Source organism: Podarcis tiliguerta (assembly GCF_965153285.1).
Source record: "Podarcis tiliguerta genome assembly, chromosome: 16".
Taxonomy (NCBI): Eukaryota; Metazoa; Chordata; class Lepidosauria; order Squamata; family Lacertidae; genus Podarcis; species Podarcis tiliguerta.
Window position 1 is genome coordinate 8,757,656 of NC_139549.1, and position 20,114 is coordinate 8,777,769.

At 50.6% G+C, this 20,114-nt stretch overlaps 1 protein-coding gene across 18 annotated transcripts in view; it reads right to left on the reverse strand.

Moving 5' to 3' along the window:
* Positions 1 to 362: 362 nt before the first annotated feature.
* TPM3 (tropomyosin 3) overlaps positions 363 to 20,114 on the reverse strand; it is a gene marked incomplete at its 3' end in the record, with an annotated part of 76,426 nt that continues 56,674 nt past the window's right edge. For 4 of the 18 annotated variants that reach the window (XR_014505776.1, XR_014505778.1, XR_014505780.1 and 1 more), the window contains 5 exons: positions 18,589 to 18,651; positions 18,148 to 18,217; positions 11,614 to 11,692; positions 3,803 to 5,061; positions 363 to 1,876 (listed from right to left, as the gene is read on the reverse strand). Coding sequence is in view for 10 of the 18 variants with exons in the window: in XM_083416790.1 (XP_083272916.1) it covers positions 1,873 to 1,876; positions 11,614 to 11,692; positions 18,148 to 18,217; positions 18,589 to 18,651 (216 nt within the window). Of the gene's footprint in view, positions 1,877 to 3,802; positions 5,062 to 9,167; positions 9,717 to 11,609; positions 11,693 to 18,147; positions 18,218 to 18,588; positions 18,652 to 20,114 lie in introns of those variants that run through there. The other 14 variants (XR_014505775.1, XR_014505777.1, XR_014505779.1 and 11 more) reach the window with 5 other exon arrangements.

The window sequence follows — 20,114 nt, forward strand, 5'->3', positions numbered from 1 at the left end:
AGCTCACCCCGTTGTGGGGATTCGAACCACCGAACTTCCGATTGGCAAGCCCTAGGCTCTGTGGTTTAACCCACAGCGCCACCTGCGTCCCCTGACAACTGTAGAGGTAGCAAAATTCATGTTAAATTTCTGTTTTAGGGGTTGTTTTTAAAAGTCTGGAACGGATTAATCCTTTTTGCATTACTTTCTATGGGAAAGCGCGTCGTGGTTTTGGAACAGACTTCCGGAACGGATTAAGTTTGAGAATCAAGGTACCACTGTACCTGTAAAGCCATCTCTTCCCCCTCCTGGTAATTCCTCCTCGCATTAATATCAACAAATTAACAAGGCCCTTGTGAAATACAAGAAGAAAATGGCAACAGTGGAGGGAATGCTTCTGTTTATTATTTCCCAAAAAAATCAGACAATAAAAGACAAGTTTTTTTAGTATCAAAATACTTGATATGGTTCCTCATTTTTTCCACACTGGCCGCTAAAAAAAAAAAAAAAAAAGACCGCCACACCATGGACACTTTTTCCTCTCTCCTTCCCCTCCTTTTTTTTACACAAAGGCAAAAATAAACCCCACACACCTTGATAAATCAAGTCTCCAAACAGCAAAGGGCCTTGTGGCGGTTGGTATCCAGTTTTTTTTTTGTTTTAAGACAGTACAGTAAGATCCCGCGGCTCAAGAAGGGGAGGGAACCAACCCCTTGCGTCCGGAAGAGCACTAGGATAAAAAGAGAGCTCCTCTCCTCATGCTCACACACCCATACACAGAAGCTACAAAAGCTTTTTTACTCAAAAAAGCACAGAGCAAGCTAAGCCTAGCTGGGGAAGAGAGATTTCTTGGTTACAGGAGACTGGGGAGCAGCCTGGTCTTAGTAACCAGGTGTAAGAAGCTTGAAGGAGGGGAGAAGGCCAAGGTGCTCGAGGAAAAGAGTTAGGTGCATGTTTAGAGAGCGAAATGGATCATGAAACCTGATATATTTTGATATAGTTGTGTTCCCCAAACTAGAAATAGCTATAAAGCACAAGAGAGTGTGTTAAGACTGCACCATTTTGGCAAAACACACACACACACACACGGACACCTCTGCCAGAAGCAAAGAAGTTCTAGGTACTCCCCCACCCCCATCAAAAAAATTTCTTTGTACAGAGGCCACGTTTCCGTCCCCCTCAATAAATTTCATGAGGCTTTTTCATTTATCTGGCTCAGGCGGGACATTTGCAAACTTTCCACAGGCTGCAGAAATGTCCCATTCCAACAAAACCCCGCCCCCCCCCCAAAAAAAAACCAGCAAGAGAAAAAAAAAAAGGGCAGGTCAAGGAGGTGAAACCGCAAACCTCTAAAAGCCCACAGGCTTGTGAGCCCTAGGAATTACATGACGTTCCTCGCAAGGGGCGTTTTACTTCCCCATTCCAAAACAATTATCCTCTCCCCCCACGACTGCAAAGGAATGTACATCTCAGACACACACCGAATATTGTGTTGCCGTGCTGGGTTTTCGCTTCGTGATGCTGCTGGCAACTGCCCAGTCTGATGACCCCATAATCATTGGGGGTTGCAGAGGGACTGGAGAGAAGATAGAGGGGAGGTGGATTGGCAGAGGCTTTTGGTTAAGTTGGCAACGAGAGCGGGAAGGTTAACCTTTGACCCTTCAAGGGTTAGAGGTCAACTTTTCTTTCGTTCTTTTTTTAAGACAAGAGCCGGGCCCAGCAGGAAGCTGCCCGCTGGATTGGCTAAAAAAAGGCAGTGGGGTGGGTGGGTGGGGGAGCCAGGGTGAGGCCGGTGGGCGGGCGGGCAGGGTCTTTTACATGTCGTTCAGGTCAAGCAGAGTCTGGTCCAACATCCGTTGCGTGCAAAGGTGCTCTTCTTTGGTGCATTTCAGCTTATCTGGAAAGGAAGAGCAGAGACCGTGAGCGGCCGGGTCAGGAGGGAGCGCCTAGAGGGAGCTCGTGCCCTCCCAGAAAGGTGCATTCCCCCCCCCTCCAGCAACGCAGTGCCCTTCACAGCAAACGCAGCCACGCAAAAGCTTTTGATTCTGTTTGCCCCCCAACCAAGCCGGAACGCTAGGTCTCCCCACCCCATCCACACTCATGCTTCCATTTTATGCTTCCGCCATCCACATGCAGAGGTGCTTGGTTGTCATCCAGCAGGGCCTGCGGATTTTCAGAGCTGTTGTGTGCCCCGTGCCGGAAAAAATGCAGCCAGTTTGACGCACCCACCCCACCCAAACTTTGGCTTAAAGGTAAAGGGACCCCTGACCATTAGGTCCAATTGTGACCGACTCTGAGGTTGCGGCGCTCATCTCGCTTTATTGGCCGAGGGAGCCGGCGTACAGCTTCCGGGTCATGTGGCCAGCAGGACTAAGCCGCTTCTGGCAAACCAGAGCAACAGACGGAAACACCATTTACCTTCCTGCCAGAGTGGTACCTATTTATCTACTTGCACTTTGTGCTTTTGAACTGCTAGGTTGGCAGGAGCAGGGACCGAGCAACGGGAGCTCACTCCATCGCGGGGATTCGAACCGCCGACCTTCTGATCGGCAAGTCCTAGGCTCTGTGGTTTAACCCTTAGCGCCACCCTCCGCTTAGCTGCTCGTTTTTGTGACCCCTTTTGATCCAGACTGAGTTAACAGCAGAGAAGGCAGAACAGGGTATGCCAAAACCTTGCTGCTTAAATGCTAGGAACGCAAGGAGTCCAACATCTTGTTCTCACAGCAGCCAATCAGATTCCTCCAGGAAGCCCGCAGAGGCTGGGCATGAAGGCAAGGGACCCCCCTACCTCCCCACGACTGCTACTTGTAAGAACAGCTCCGCTGGATCAGGCCAAAGGCGTTTCTAGCCCATCACCCTCTTCTCACCAACCAGATGCATCTTCTGGGAGGACCACAAGCAGGACTCTAGTTCAACCACATTTCCACCACCTGCAGTTCCAAGTAAACAGCATTCGGGGGCTTCCTGCCTCTGGCTGTGGGGGTGCAGCACAGGGACTGGAGGTGTAAACGGAACCTCGCTCACCCAGGGTGTAAGCAGGGTGGTGGGGCTATCTCCCAAATGAACATGTAGAGGGTCGTCCTGTGTGCCAGCCCCTCCTGAGATTTACAGCACCAAACTTTCAAATGCATCTTGGTAGTGCTGCACTAAGGATGAGCAGCTTGGGGGTTTATTTATTTGTGTTATTATTAAAGCCAAGATGCTCCCAAAATCGGATGGTGCACCCAGTGCTCCACCCTGTGGCTTTTTCCGTACCTGTGCAACTTTAGAACGTGGGCTTTTTTTTACTTGACGGGAAAATGAGTATTCACTCACACGCAGAGACCTACATATGAAATTCCAACCAAGCTCAAGCAATTGCCTCGTTTGTCATGCCTTGGGCTGCAAAGCTAAAAAAGACCTTTTGGAAAAAAACCAACAGACGCAGCCATGGACGACATGCAGAGGTGACACTGTGGAGCCTCGTGACTTTTTGAAAGCTCCCCCGCGCCCATTTCGAGGAGGAACGTGAATGCTTCCCTAGATACCGCCCCGTCCGCAAGGAAGCCACGGCCCCTTTTGCGTAGGGGCAGCGGGATCGAGACGCCGGCAAGCAGAGTGGCAATGGCGGGCGCGGCATCTCGAAAAACCGAACAGCAGGCAGAAGGCAGACCTATCGCCACAGTGCAACCCGTACATGAAAGTGTGCAATTCTGAGATGAGTCAAGTTTAAGTTCTGCTCTTCTGGCAGTTTTGGAAGGCAAGTGGGCAGCTGCCATGCATTCCCAAGCTTCAGAACGGAGGGTTGGGAAGAGCCAGAAGAATAAATGAAGTAGGCGATTGCCTTTTGAGGCTGGCTGGTTGAGTCCCGAGATGGCAGAGGCAGGTGTCCCGTTTGACCAAGCATCAAAGGGTTCCCCCTGAACGGTGGAACAGGGTCCCAATCACTTCCGGCGCGGTTACACCATTCTGGCCACTGTTCCCGTAGCGACAGGGTGCCCCCTTCTGTCCAGGCGTCGCTCCAGAGGTTGATACCTACCCAATCTCCTCCGTGGAACAAAACGTACGTACATACACACACACACAAACACACACACACCTTTTTAAAAAAATACCTGCCAGACAGCAACATTTATCCAACAAAAGAAACAGCACAGGCAGGGAAACACGCCAGGAAACACGCCAGGCACGAAACCAAGTGGGCCAGTGGTTTTATTGGTACAAGAAAATGATAACTTTTTGGAAATAACCAAGTCAGCCAATCCATGCAAGAGGGGTCTAAAAGGGAGCAGGGAGAGTAGGAGGAAAGAACGTCGAGCTACAGAAGACCCGCGTCATAGAAAGGAGTGCCGACAGAAGTAGCTACAGGAGCATTGCCTGGTGGGGAGGGAAATCTAGAGCCGCCCCACGCCAAGAAAACACCCCACTGCTATGCTAGTCGTCTACAGCAGGGCTGAGGAAGCTGTGGGCCTCCAGGTGATGTGGAGCACCCCCAATTCACACCAGCTTCAATCAACCATCTGGGATGTCTTGGGAGCGAGAAGCTTGGAGTCCAAGAGGGCTGCAGATTCCCCAGCCTGCATCTACAGGAAGAAGCTACTACTCTCAACCTTGGGTTCCCGCATGTGGCTGGACTACAAGGCCCATCAACCTCCGCCATGGGCTAAGCTGGCTGTGGATGATGGGTTTTGTAGTCCAAAACCAGCTTTGGGGACACCCAAGGCTGATGAACACTCCACCAGGCCTGCGCTAGCAAGCTACTGCGCCAAGAAAGCAGGCGGTGAGTAATACCCAGCTTTTGTAGAAAAACAAAAGCTTAGAAAAATAAGTACATTAGGAAGGCTAAGCGTCAAGTGCTCCAATTAAACTGCAATAAGTGTCCTAAGTCAGCCAGTCTTTAAAAAGAAAAAAAAGGGGGAGAGTGTGCGCTCCGGTTTCAAGTCTGCGTCCAGCAGGCTCCCCGCCCCCAGCGCCTTGCCAAATAAAGCTGGCTTTAAACAGGATCAGAGGAGAGACCCCCTTCTCAGTCACACAGATCATGCAGGGTTAACTTCAGCTCATTAGCCAGCAGCCGGTTTTTCTCAAGCTGGCTGTATAGACGCTCTGTGCAGAGGCAAGAGGAAGGAGGAGGAAGAGGAGGAGGAGATTAGGAGAAGGAAAAACAAAATGAGAGAGGGAGAGAGAGAGAGAAGAGAAAGAGGACAAAAAAAGAAAAAGGAAGGTTAGTTGAGTACCAAGAGATGGGGCACGTCCCCCGCCTCAGTTAATGCCATGCCAACCCAGCTGGTTTCAAGCAAAATTAAAAAAAGGGGGTCAGGGAGAGGTTTGCCAGAACAACGCTGGCTGAGGGTGGGGGAAGAGAATAAGAGAAATCAATCAAGAAGAGGCTTCATGTTTTAGAACAGCCTAAGAAATGAGAGTGGGATCGGCTCCCAGGATCATAATTTAGCCAGTGCATGCTGCAAAGGAGCAGGAACGGCTCCCCATCTCACACTACTTTAAGGAAAAAAATGGAAGTTTCCTGCTGTTTTAAAGAGGGATGCCTATGGTGCGTTGTCCCACCTCGGAGCAATGTTGGTGAACATGGGGGTATCGGGCGGAGCAGAAGGGCGGTGAGAGAGGAAGGCTGCTGGCAAAGCACTCACAGGCCAAGGGGGAATGAGCGCAAGACAGATACAGCACGGCAGATACGGCGCTGCCTTTCAGAGCCGGACCAGAACTCCACCTAGCTCAGTATTGCGTACACAGAAAGGGGGGGTGGGAATTGGTGGCCGCCTAGAAGTTGCTGGACTCCCACCAGCCCCCAGCCAGCATAGCCAGTGGACAGGGATGATGAGAGTTGTAGTTCAACCATGTTCTTGCTCTCGAAGCATGGCCAACGGTCAGGGATGACGGCAAACAACGTCCGATGGGTGGCCACTGGCTGCACAGGCGTCCTTGTCTGCAAGCAGCCCCACTGCCTCTTTTACCTTGGGATTAAACCAGTTACCTTCTGCATGCAAGCTGCGTCACTCAGCTACGGCCCTGCTCCCAAAGGATAGGCAAAAAATGGGCTCTCGGCTGCAGCCACGACCTCCTCCCTTGCACCGCCTTACGAGGACCACACGGCAACCTATCCTGTGCCAGCGGCAGGGGGAAGCCATATGAAAGGATGCTTTTTCTACCTGTAGCGGGCAGAATGCCCACCAAACAGGTAAGCAGACTAGCTGAGCACAGCTCCAACTTTATACAGATCCCGGCTGTGCATGGAAAGCGGCTTTTGTGTGGGTTGAAGCCACAACACCTGCAGCAAGAGCACAGAAACCCTAGAAGCTGGAGATCCCAGAATGGTACCCGCCCCCAGTGCTCAGCAAGGCCCCCTGCCCCTCGCTACTTATTTATTTTTTTAAAAAAATAAATGTGTGTGTGGGTCTTTGTTTACCAGTTTTATTTGTTTTGGGTGTCTAGTGCTCTGCATGCTCAGAGGGGTCGGCATTCTGAGCCCTGCCCGTTTTTCGTTCTGTGAAATGGGTTGTTTTGTTGTTCCTACATTTCCAAATGTGCCCTCTGGTCCAAAAAGGTCGTGGACCACCTGCCCTAGAGAGTCACTGGTAGTTTTTGGAGGCTTCTGGATTCCAGCTGTTGCAAACAGCGGGTTGGGAAGAGGGTTCTTTTGTGCTGGAATCTTGCTTGCAGGGACCTGGTCGGCCCCTATCAGAACAGGATACTGGACTAGAGGAGTCTCTGGCCTGATCCAGCGGGGCTCTTATGTTCCTTGGAGGCTGCCTCACACTGGGCGGGTCCACCACCTGCCCATCTAGCCCAGAACTCTGGCTGGCAGCAGCTCCCCCATGTTCTCAGGCACAGAGATTGTTAACAAGGACGTGCCAGGGAATTAAACCTGCAGTGCTTTCTGCGCAAGAAGTCAGAGCCGCTGAGACTCAGCCAGAGCCCCATCCCTTTGAGGGCCACCCACTCCCTTTCCATATGCAAGCTCCATGGCCAGGAAGACGGGGAAACAGCTGGGCGGCCTGGGATAACACGTCTGAAGATGCGATCTGGCAAGCTGAGCGGCATCATGACCAAGCAGCTTTTGGGTATGCTAAACAGCCCCACGCAAATGAAACCCTTAAAAAAAAAAAGCACCCACAGGAGGAAGGAGAAAAAAAGAGCAGCATTGAACGGCTGGATCTCCTATGTGAGCAAAGTGGCGCCTGGGAAGCTGTGGCAAAAGTAGAGTTGGTTCTAATCATAGAGCTAGAGTGTTTCAAAGCATCCCCCGCACTTCCTGTTCCCATGCGGGTGACAGGCCTGATGTCCCCGTCTCATAGCTGTCAACTTTCAGATTTGAAAACAAGGGATCAGCAGCCTCGAAAATAAGGGATCAGCAGCCTCACCTGTCCCAGGGACAGTCTACGGGATATCTAACAATCCGGGATAGCAGCGGGAAACGGCGCTGGAATAAGGGAATTTCCCACAAAAAAAGGGAAGGTTGACAGCTATGCCCCATCTTCCCCTTGGACCAGATCCCTTGATGCCGCCCGCCTCGTTCAAAATGCACCAGAATCTCAATTCCTTTGGCTGCTCCTAGATGCAGTGGGGCAGGTGGGGTTGGGGTTCAGAAAGGACAGGAGGGCGGTCGTCCAATCCTGGCATCCAATAAAACATGGGCATGTCTTAAGGTGGGCAGGGGTTGCGGAAGAGGTGGAGCGAGTGAAACTGAGCCAGAAGAGCAGTGTGCTTCTGATGAGCAGCCAGCCCTTTCCAGAGACACCGGGGATCGAACCTGGGACCTTCAGCATGCAAAGCAGGGGCTCTGGCACTGAGCTGCATCCTTTCCCAAGAGGCACACCTGCTGCAGCACAAAGATGGGTTTGTTTCAGCATTTAGCAGCTGCGGTCCTGATGAGAATGTCATGACAACATTACTTGGAGATAGTTGCGCCTTGTGGGATCGGACCAGAGGTGCATCTTATATGGCAGCCCTACTTGGGGGGAACAGCAGCTTGTCTGCCCTGGGTCTCCAGGAAGCCAGGCACTGGATGTCCCCTGGCAACTGGGAGTCAGAGGTATGCAGCCTCTGAACACGCAGACATAATACAGACAAAATGAAAGGACTTCTCTGCACAGTAGTTACAACTCTGGAATTCGCTCCCACAAGGTGTGATGGCCAGCATCTCGGATGCCTTTAAAAGTGGATTAGGCAAATTCGTGGGGGATAAGGCTACTTGTGAGCTTCCCAGAGGAATACTGAGAGAACAGGATACTGGACTACATGGGCCCTTGGCCTGATCCAGCAGAGCTGTAAAGGTAAAGGTACCCCTGCCCGTTCGGGCCAGTTTTGCCAGACTCTAGGGTTGTGCGCTCATCTCACTCTATAGGCCGGGAGCCAGCGCTGTCCGGAGACACTTCCGGGTCACGTGGCCAGTGTGACAAGCTGCATCTGGCGAGCCAGCGCAGCACACGGAACGCCGTTTACCTTCCCGCTATAAAGCTGTCCCTATTTATCTACTTGCACCCGGGGGTGCTTTCGAACTGCTAGGTTGGCAGGTGCTGGGACCGAACGACGGGAGCGCACCCCGCCGCGGGGATTCGAACCGCCGACCATGCGATCGGCAAGTCCTAGGCGCTGAGGCTTTAACCCACAGCGCCACCCGCGTCCCTGTCAGCAGAGCTGTACTTATGTTCATATATTGGTTGCACTGCCTGAAGATTTTTTTTTAAATGGTTTAAAAAGTATCTGGCCACTGCAAGAACAGGATCCTGGACTATGTGGGCCTTTAGACTGACCCAGAGAGGTTTCTCCAATGTCCATTTAAGAAAAGGTGAATTGTGTAGTAAGACGCCACCGACATCACATTCTCACAGCGGCGAATTACCAGTTTTGCTTTGCACTGTGTGAAACATTTCCTATTGCGGGGACCCACGCTGACTGCTCAGCTTATGAAGCGGGGAGAGAGAAAAGGGCTTAAACCATTTGGCCTGCAGTTTTACGATCCTTTCATCCCCGCCCAAGATCGTTCCTCCCCAACTCCCCAAATATAAAATGGTGTCGAGGGTGTCGCTGTGTGGACAATGCCAAGCCTCATGCAGCGGTTCTCGTGTGAGTGTGTGTCACACCCTTTGCAAAATGTGTTTAGCGAACCCAGAGTAACCATTCACAGTGCAACAGCCACAGGACTTTTTTTTGTTTCGTGGAAAGGTGGTGCAGAAATCAGACCCGGCCCAGCATCTAGTGCATCATGTCTATATTACATTCCGCCGACGGTTACACAAATCTGTTTCGTAAAAGCCAGCAGTGTGACAGTCGCTACAGCAGCACGGTCTCCAGGAGCACACAAACACACACACACACCCCAGAAGTGTCACCCCACTTGCTTGCAAGCCAGCCAGGCTCCGATTAGCTCTGCGGCCAAGAATCCCGGACCCCGCCCCCAGCTCCCCCACGCCCGGGCAGAGTCCGGCACGTCGGGCGTCACAAAGGCTGCTTTGTTTTCCAGACCAAGGGTGCAGCGGAGTGGCCCAGCCGGGGAGGGGGAGAGACAGCAGTCCGACAGCTCGTGAGGTCACGCACATCCCAGCGTAGGGAAGAGGCTTGTTCCCACGGATGCCCCAAGGTGCCAGTGTGGGATGAGGCGACATCGCAGGGGGGGAAAGATCAGCCGACAGGAGCAAACGGAGGGAGAGGAAACGAGACCAAAAAAGAAATCCGGAAGGGGAAAAAGAGAAGCAGCTGCGGGAAGAAGCCACTAAGTGGAGCTTTGGAATCACAGATTTTATCTGTAGGCGAGAGAGAAAGGAAGGAAAGAAGGCCGTTGCAACATGGTGCATGGAAAGAGGACAACGGAGAGGGTACGGCACACTTGAGGAACGCATTCCGTGGTTAGGGGAAGGGAAAGGACAGGGAGCGTCCCGTCAAATCCGCAAACCAAGCTCACGCACACACAAGAGGCCGAAAAGCAGCCGGTTATACCAAACCAAACTTTCGTTTTTTAAAAAGGGAAGTAAGATGCAAGCGGTTCGCCCTGCAAACACACGCCCAGCCGTTGCCAAGCAACTTCTGGTTAATACGCGCCGCGCCTCTGACCTGATACAACCCCCTGAACACACCCCCAGCCAGGATGCAAAGAGGTATCAGGAAGATGGAAGTGGGAAGGGGAAAGGTTCATGCTGTCAGTGAAGCAAGGTAGCCACACGCAAATGCTCCTTGCAACGCCTCCCCAACAACCCAATGCAAAAAATGTGGGGTGTGGGGGTTGGGGTTGGGGTTGGGGGGGAGGTGTTAATTCATCCACCCAAGTCTCAATATTTTTTTATTTATTAAAGCAAACTCTGTCCCTCCTTTCCTCCCAAAGGGGACCAGGGTGTGGAACCTTCTTCCGGGGCAGCCAGCTGTAGTTACCTGGAAAGAGGAATTGAAAGGCCTTGCCCTTCGTGGGTGCAGGAAACAGGGTCCACCCTGATTCAACCAAAAGGCAGATCGAGGAAGGGGGAGGGAGAGGGGTGGAGTGGTTCACTTTGGTAGGGCTTAATGTTCTCCGGTCCAATTTATTGGAAGGCAGATACAACAAAACCCCAATGAGAAGGGATGCTGCCTTTGTGGAGTCTATCCTTGCATGTGCTTTTTCACTGTAGTTTCTATCAAGGGGCTGGAAAGACCTAATATATCCTATTACACAGTCCATCCCTGGCCACTGTTCTGAGTTTCACTTTGCTCCAGGGCTCCAATGTTAGCTGCAGAGAAAGTGGCGAAGTTTGTAAATGTGGGTATCTGTTTCAGATCGCTTATAATCAATTGATGAAAACCTCTAGCATTAAAACCTATGTTTTTCAGTCACATCAACATGCATTTTTAAAGGCTGTTGTCCATTGTTATAAAATGGCTATTAATCGTTTAAAGGGTCTGTCGACTGCAAATGAAAGCGAGGGTTCGAACAAGCAGCTCAGTAGCAGCTGGTGAACCTGTGGCCTTCCAGATTTGGTGGATTCCTAACTCCTTGCTGACCCTGACGACGGGCGCTGGAGTAAAAAATTATCTGTGAGCCACCATGCTGGCTAGACACACTGTGCCGAAAACACACACGGGAGGGATTGCTTTCACCATGGGAGGGGAGTTATCCTTGCTGAAATTTACCAAATTTGCAAATCACGCATACTGCTTTATACGAAGTCAGCCCGCTGGACTGTCTAGCTAGGGATCGCCTGCTGCAAGTTTAGGGCCAGGCATGGGGAAGCTTGTGGCCCTACAGATACCGGCTGGTCCCCCAACTCCCATCAGCCCCCAAAAGCATGGCCAGTGGTGAGGGATGATGGGAGCTGTCAATCAGCAACTCCTGGAGAGCCAAGGTCCCTGGCCTCCTGTCCTGCACACATGTCCCAGCCAATCAGGGATCACATAATAATAAATGCACTTACAGAGGCGTGAAGCGGGGAGTGGAGAAGCTGTAGGGCCACGTCAGATGTGGGCCGGACTCGCAACACCCGCCAGCCCCGGCCAGCATGCATAGTGGTCGGCGGCGGCAGGAGTCGCGAGTCCAGCGACATCTGGACAGCCTAACCCAACCGCCGGAGCAGCGTTAGTACCGCGCTTGCCACAGCACACAAGGCACGCTGAAGCGGAGGCGAACACACAAGCCCCCACCCCGCGCACCCGACAGGCCCAAGCGCCGGTATTTACATGGAAGTCATGTCATTGAGGGCGTGGTCCAGTTCCTCGCTAATGGCTTTGTACTTCAGTTTCTGGGCATACAGCTCGTCTATTTAAAGAAAAGGGGGATGAGGAGAAGTGAGGGAAGGCAGGTCGTCCAGGCCGCCAGGAGGAGGAAGAGGAGCCAGTGATGGGTTTACAGAGGGAAGGAGGAAAGAGTGAGGTCAGATATACACATAGCAGAGAATGGATCCCCAACGGCGGCCAAGGCGAACGGACAAACCGATCACAGAGAAACCTCTGACAGCTATGGACCTAGCTTATGCACTGGTTACTTCAAGATTGGATTACTGCGATGGGCTATACAGTCGTATCTTGGGAGCCGAACGGGATCCGTTCAGGAAGTCCGTTTGACTTCCAAAACGTTCGGAAACCAAAGTGTGGCTTCTGATTGGCTGCAGGAAGTTCCTGCAGCCAATCGGAAGCCCCCCGGGCGTTCAGCTTCCAAAAGAACGTTCGAAAAACGGAACAGTCACTTTGGTGTTTCAATTTGTTTGGGAGCCAAGGCATTTGAGATCCAAGGTACGAGTGTGTGTGTGTGTGTGTGTGCATGGATGGTGCTTGATCCAGAAGCTGCAGTGAGTGCAGAATCTTTCAGCAAGACTGCTGATGGGATGGGAGGCCTTGACAGCCTATAATACCTGCTGTGCTCAGAGATCCGTACTGGGTGCCAATTTGCTACTGGGCCAAGTTCAAGGTGTTGCTATTTAACAGCTTGGGATCTGTGAAAACACCTTTGCCCCCCTCCCCATACATGTCCGCTCAACCACTTTGATCTGCGGAATTAGCACTGTTACAGGTGCCACCTAATACCTGTTCTGCATAGGTAAGAAATTGTTGTTTTTAACATAGTGGCACCTACACTTTGGAAGTCCCTGCCTATCGATATCGTGCAAGTGCCTGCAATGTACTCTTTTTCGGTGCTTGCTAAAAACAATGGTAAGACCTAGATGGTAAGAAGCAAGAAATATATATTTTAAATAAAACAAAAGTACAGTGGTACCTCGCAAGATGAATGCCTCGCAAGACGAAAAACTCACAAGAGTTTTTCGTTTTCTGAGTTGCTTCGCAAGACGGATTTCCCTATGGGCTTGCTTCGCAAGACGAAAACGTCTTGCGCCCTTTTTTTAAAAACCGCCAATGCATTCCTATGGGAAACCGTCAATACACATTGGTGTTTCTCAAGATGAAAAAACTCACAAGACGAAAAAACTCGCACAACGAATTAATTTCGTCTTGCGAGGCACCATTGTACACAATAGTAGGAGATGCATCTTTTGAAGATGGTGAATGCCTATTAGAGGTTTTCTTTGGGGGGAGAAGACACCCATTGTTAATATGAGCTGCTTCTTTATTTAGAAGTGTAACCGGACTGAAAGTGAGAGAAAGTGAAAACGGTAGCGGCATTAAGATAAATGCAACGGTATAATATATAATAAAGGAAGAATAAGGGGAGAAAGTGATCTAAATGGACGCATAATAATATGCAGGAATGGTGGGAATATTAAAGGAACCAGGGAAGGGGGGAGAGGGAAGTCGCTGAATGTCTTTATTAAAAGAAAGATATTAACGGTGGAAATGTGTATTTGAAAGTGAATGTGATTTTGGAAATGGTAATAATGAAAATTATAAATAATTTTTTGAAAAAGCCTTTATGTCGGGAATGGGGAAGCTGTGGGCAAGGTCCTGTTTTGACAAACTTCCTCAGATGGTAACCCCGCAAAAGCGTTTCAAGGCCCTGACTGCCGTTTTCAGGGCCGTTTGCAGCCTGCAGCTGTGTTGCAGGGCTGTTTCTCTCTACAGAGAATTTACTCTATTTCAAGAGCATAACAGGGTCCAGAGTTATGGGCAGCCTGTCACCAGCTGCTTAGACTGAGCACCCTTCAGCACAACAGTAACCATTTTGTGCTGTGTGGGTTTGTTGTTGCTGTAAATAATAAATACCGTATTTTGTGCCCCATAGGACGCACCGGCCCATAGGACGCACCTAGTTTTTTTGGGGGGGGGGAATAAAGGGGGGGGAATTATTTTTCCCCCCCAGGTGCGGGGCTGGAAGAACCAGGTCGGGGAACAGTGGGAAGGCGCGCTCTGCCTCCCCGCTGTCCCCCGAGCTTGTGGGGCTGGCGATGGGGAGAAGTGCGCTGAGCCCCGGACTGGAGGCAGCTCTGCGCAGCCATCGGGAACCGGGCGTCGCGCCCCGCTCCCGATGGCCGCGCAGAGCTGCGCTGAGCCCGGGACTGCAGGCAGCTCTGCGCAACCCTTGGAGCCGGTCTCCCGAGGGTTGCGCAGAGCTTCCTGAAGCCTGGAGAGCGAGAGGGGTCAGTGCGCACCGACCCCTCTCGCTCTCCAGGCTTCAGCGAAAGCCTGCATTTGCCCCATAGGACGCACACACATTTCCCCTTCATTTTTGGAGGGGAAAAAGTGCGTCCTATAGGGCGAAAAATACGGTAATAATAATAATAATAATAATAATAATAATTTATGCCCCACCCATCCGGGTTACCCCAGCCACTCATATTTTGCAAGGGGAGAAGTGATGCCACAGAAGAGGAGCCACAGCAGAATGGTTGCCCCATTTTGGGGTCACTGCCCTATGGCATTATGTAGGGTGTAGTGCCATGAGTTGAGATTCCCCAGAAGTTAAGCTCTGCCAGAGACGGCTTGCTAATCTTAAGTGAGCAGTCGGCAAATGCTGGGAAAGTATCACTTATTGAGCTTTTAAGAAAGAACCGACACTGAAACATCCAGTCAACTGCTAAGAGTTTCCTGAGTTGCTATTTGGCCTTTTCCGAAAGTTGACTCTTATGACCTGTGGGTCACGCCACAAACTACTGCAATTGTGTCTTGACTTGGGCTTTGAGTGCCTGCTGCATATCAGTTTCTTTACATTGGGGCCATGAGCTCACAAACAGCTCGACGAACAAAGAAGTGAAAGCATTTTTTTAAAAAAACAGTAAGAGGGAAAAAACACTCTATGATACCAGTACTGGATTTAGGGTGGAGCTGCTTCACTGCACAGGATGCCGAGTTGAGAGGGTGCAAAATAATATTTTTTTAAAAATAGAAAATTTGAAAATAATGTATGGGGCAAGGTGCCAAATTCTGTCCTCACTCGGGGTACCATATTACCAAAGTCCGCCCTGGACGATAGACAAGAACGACAAGGCAAAGCAAGCTATCTGAGCCACATCTTGCAATTCAGATTTCAAATCTGGGCAGAGGAGTAATTTTACAGACTTTTTGCGAAATGGAACAGGAGAAGAAATGGATACTCTTGGAATTCCGCTGGAGATACGGGCTTGGCTTGTTAAATTAACCCGAGTTAATGGAAGGAACACTTTCCGTCCTTGAATACACACACCCTGGGAAACACACACACACCCATATCCTTCAGGAGACCCCTCACATCTTCCATACAGGCTTGGGGGAATTCACAGAGGGCTGCAGAGGGGGCAGGGGCTAGTCAAGTTCCCTTCTAATTACCGTATTTTTCGCTCTATAAGACGCACCAGACCACAAGACGCACCTAGTTTTTGGAGGAGGAAAACAAGAAAAAAAATATTCTGAATCTCAGAAGCCAGAACAGCAAGAGGGATCGCTGCACAGTGAAAGCAGCAATCCCTCTTGCTGTTCTGGCTTCTGGGATAGCTGCGCAGCCTGCATTCGCTCCACAAGACGCACACACATTTCCCCTTGCTTTTTAGGAGGGAAAAAGTGAGTCTTATAGAGCAAAAAATACGGTAACATCCTCATCTTTTATTTTGTATTTATGTTGTGCTTGAGTTGTTTATACAGTGAGGGGGGGAAATATTTGATCCCCTGCTAAATTTGTCGTTTGCCCTCTGACGAAGAAATGACCAGTCCCTAATTTTAATGGTAGGTTTATTGTAGCTGTGAGTGACAGAACAACAACAGGAAAAACCCCAGAAACCCGGAAGACAAAAGTTAACTTAAAACTTACCCTAAATTAACTTTATTCTGTTATTCTGTCTCTCACAGCTACAATAAACCTACCATTAAAATTAGGGACTGGTCATTTCTTCGTCGGAAGGCAAACGGGCAAATTTAGCAGGGGATCAAATACCTCCCCCCCCCCCCACTGTGTATACTTACAAGCTGCCCAGAAAACTTTGTTTCAGGACAGCACACAAAACATCATTGTTAAATTAAAAAAACCTGAACACACTCATTTGCATTCGAACCGTAAATTCCACGTTTGGGAGTTTAAAACACATAAGAACCTAGTCTTTTTTTTTATTTAAAAAAAAGGTGTTTCAAATGCTAAGAGAGTTAGAAAAGTGGACCACCCTCTGCCAGTCAGATCCAGAGCTGGCCTACTCTCCGTGGGCCATGTTTGGCAGGGAGGTAGAGTCACCCAACCGGTCAATCGCCTTCAGTCGTGTCTTAGAACTGGGAGCGCACAAAAGCATGTCCGAGACTCCCTTCCTTTCTAGCAAAGCCAGGGCTGCAAAGGAAGAATCTGGCATCCCTTTCCCTGCCGAAAGCGGGGCTCGCAGCAGGGATCGGAAGCAACCTGGGGAAAAGCTTGCATTTGCCACTGCTTTCGAAAGGCGGATCCTGTTTCCACAGGAACAACTGCAAATGCATTTGACATCTGGTGTGCAGGACTGGGGGGGGGGGGCGGAGAGAAATGGCCTTGCAGGTCAAAATAGGGCCCCCGCGGGTTTAATTTCACCCGTGGAGGTTTTTCACCTGCATGCCTTTCCCTGAAGAACAGCCACTGGGTTTTTTTGAGAGCATAATTGAAATAAAGGAGGGCTCTTTGTTTCTCCCCAAGGTCTAAAGGATGACGCCCTTGGGCAGGAAAGAGCTCTTGGGAACACGGCCGCACCTGTTCACTCCTAGCAGATTAAACAGTGAGAGTGGGCAGGTGAACACCTTCTGGATTTCCAGTGTTGCAAAGGTGCTCTTAGATGGGGCCGGGCCTGTGGTGAACAAACAGATTTCCACTTCCCTTATCAGCACAGAGCCGAGTTAACTTTCGCCTGATCTTTTAAAAGCGATCCAGCTACAGGTAATTCCAGGAGACATTTCAGACACAGCTGGTTTTCTGTGTGGGCTTCCAAGGAGTGGAGTGGGGGGGCAAACCCTCACCCTACCCCCAATAAATGCTGTCCAAAGTGCATTGCTTCTGGGTTGGTGGTAGTCGACAAATCCTCCACCAGGGAGGGGAAGGCTAGACAAGGCCCCAGGGGCTTCTAGCTGCTAACCTCTACTGCAGGCATAGGCAAACTCTGGCCCTCCAGATGTTTGGGACTACAATTCCCATCATCCCTTGCTAGCAGGACCAGTGGTCAGGGATGATGGGAATTGTAGTCCCAAAATATCTGGAGCGCCAGAGTTTGCCTATGCCTGCTCTACTGCAAGGAGGGCTGCCTAGATGTTACTTAGGCCGCAGCTCAGCCGCGATACCCCCAATTGTAAAATCAAGGCAATTCAGAAAGGACTGCTTTTCAAGATAGGACCAAGGGCCTCAGCAATAAAGAGCCCGGGGGCATGTACAGAGTGCAACTCCCTTTGCCAATGAAGAACCTTTGCACAGAGTAAGATTCTTGCTTTTTTTTTTTTTTTTACATTTTATGATTCCTGGTAATGGTGATGGATGATTAACAAGTGATGATTTTATACTGATGTTCCTTGACTTCCTTTCATTTACATTCCTAAGGATTTGGAGTCGCAGTCGATGGCACTTTTAGAAGCTGGCAAAGGGGGTCAACGAGTCCGCAAGTTTGGAAAAGCCTTGTCTCAAGCTAGGTGCAAAATGTACCAGGAAAGAGACACTTAAGGTCAATTTCATGCATCCACCTTGCAGTGGGGAACAAGGCTTTAAAAAGAATGAAGTTGCCAGAATGGACAAATGGGGGAGCAGAGGGGGGGAAGGTAAATGATGGCTTCAGGTTGCTTGGACTACATCTCCCATCACCCAACCACTGGGACAATGCCAGCTGGGGCTGATGGGAGTTGTAGTCCTACATCATATTGGGGGCCCAAGGTTGGAGAATGCTGGGCTTAGGCTCCCTCCGGCCTTCAAGAAGCAGAGACCACTGGAGGGCAAACAAAACAAAAAGCAGGGTCGAAGGGGGTCTTAACTCCCCCTAGCCTCACCCCAAGCAGTTTTCAAAGTCCACACTGCACTGCAGACAGACAGACAGGCCACATATTCTACTGACACACAAACGTATTCTAGGGCTCCTAGACACAGGACCAGAATAATCAAGAGCTGCGTGTACAGGTACAAAACACCACACCTGACGTCAAGGTAAAAGAGAGAGAAATAAAGGCAGAGGATTGCTAACCCTGTTGCTGATATGATGCCACTGGCCTACAACTCCCAACATCCCCTTGACCAGCACCAGCAGGGGCTGATGGGAGTTAAGAATCTGCAACAAAATCACGGCATGCTATGTGCCGTTATCAAGGAAGAAGCTCCCGTTTAGCTGGATTCGCCCTATCCAACTGCGCCACCTTCCTGCCCACACCTACCTTCCAAGTCATCAATGGTCTTCTCCAGCTTGGCTACTGACCGCTCAGCAAACTCGGCACGGGTCTCAGCCTGGGAAAGGGAGAAAGAATCACTGTCAGTCCAGAAAGGGGAGGTCTGATCTATTCGATCTCCTGCCTCCATTGGTCTGTCCCCTGGCGGGGGGGGGGGGAGCGGGGTTTACATTACAAGCAGGGCTGCACATTGATTATGTCCAAACTCTTCCCAATGTGCCATGCCTCCGGGGACACTAGTCAAGTCTATTACAAAGGCAGACAGTGTGGTGTTGTTGGGACTACAATTCCCATCAGCCCCGGCCAGCAAGGCTGATGGCCAGGGATGATGGGAGTTGTAGTTCAGCAACATTTTGCCCCATGTTGCCAAGGAGCGGCCCAAGAAAGGACACCCACCCACCTTGACCCTTTGCATAAGGCATCGCTCACCTCCTTGAGTTTGTCGGTCAAGATCTTGATCTCCTCTTCATATTTATCCTCTTTTTGAGAGTACTGGGGGGAGAGAAGACACAACTCAGGGTCCAGACATAGCAAGGCGACTCACTACCAGCACCCCACTGCAAAGGCCAGATCCCACTCTCAACAGCTTTCTTTAAGCTTAATGGAAAACTTAAAGAAACAGACCTTCCCCTGCCATAGAGAGGGCGAAGGCAGAATAGAAATGACAGCCAACGTGGTGAAATTGTTAAGAGCATTGCGTTCATTCTGGGAGAGAAACCAGGCCTTCAATCCCAGCTTGGCCACTAAGCTTACTGGGAGAGTTTGGGTCAGCCGCTGGCTTTCAGACTGCCCTACCCCACAAGGTTGTTGTGAGGATAAGTAGGGGTAAGGATAGGAAGATGCCTCCAGCTCTTAGACGGAGAGGAGGAGAGCAGCCCTAAGACAGGGTTTTTATTCTACTTGCACTGCTTAGGGCTTCCAGGGACCCACATCTTGAATAATCGTTAGCCAAGACATTCCTAGATATAATAAAGGTAAAGGTACCCCTGCCCGTACGGGCCAGTCTTGCCAGACTCTAGGGTTGTGCGCTCATCTCACTCAAGAGGCCGGGGGCCAGCGCTGTCCGCAGACACTTCTGGGTCACGTGGCCAGTGTGACAAAGCTGCATCTGGCGAGCCAGCGCAGCACACACGGAAACGCCGTTTACCTTCCCACTGGTAAGTGGTCCCTATTTATCTACTTGCACCTGGAGGTGCTTTCGAACTGCTAGGTTGGCAGGCGCTGGGACCGAACGACGGGAGCGCACCCCACCGCGGGGATTCGAACCGCCGACCATGCGATCGGCAAGTCCTAGGCGCTGAGGTTTTACCCAGAGCGCCACCCGCGTCCCTTCTAGATATAATACTAATGCCAAAAGGGTCATGTTCTTTAAAGCAGAGGTTTTTAACCAAGTCTATTTCTCTTTGCACATGAAACTGCTTTGTTAAATATTAACAAGTATATTTTACAGGAAGCGATTCGTTCGTTCCATTTATAAGAGGTGAGGCTAGAATAAGCAAGTTGTGCCAGGGCTAAGTGAAAAAATCTGTGTGCCCTTCCAGGCGTTGCTGCACTACAACTCCCATCAGCCTCAGCCACTAGGGTCACTGGACGGGGAGTTGTAACTGCTGGGCGGACAGGGGTTCCCTACCTCTGAGTTATATTCCAACCCCATTTCCACAATCGCAAAGGACTGTACGCAGAACAGCTTCCCCTGCTCCACCCAGAAATGTTGTGGCCGCTTACTGGGAGGAATGTGGCTGTGGTCCCAACTGCTCTCTTAACATTTTGGAGGTCCCAGGTCGCAAAGTGGTTAGATTGGTCTCAACTAGGATCAGGGCCTTTTCAGTACTGGCCCCAACCTGGTGGAACGCTCTGTCCCAAGAGACCAGGGCCCTGCAGGACTTGACATCTTTCCACAGGGCCTGCAAGACAGAGCTGTTCCGTCTGGCCTTTGGTTTGGACTCAGTCTGACC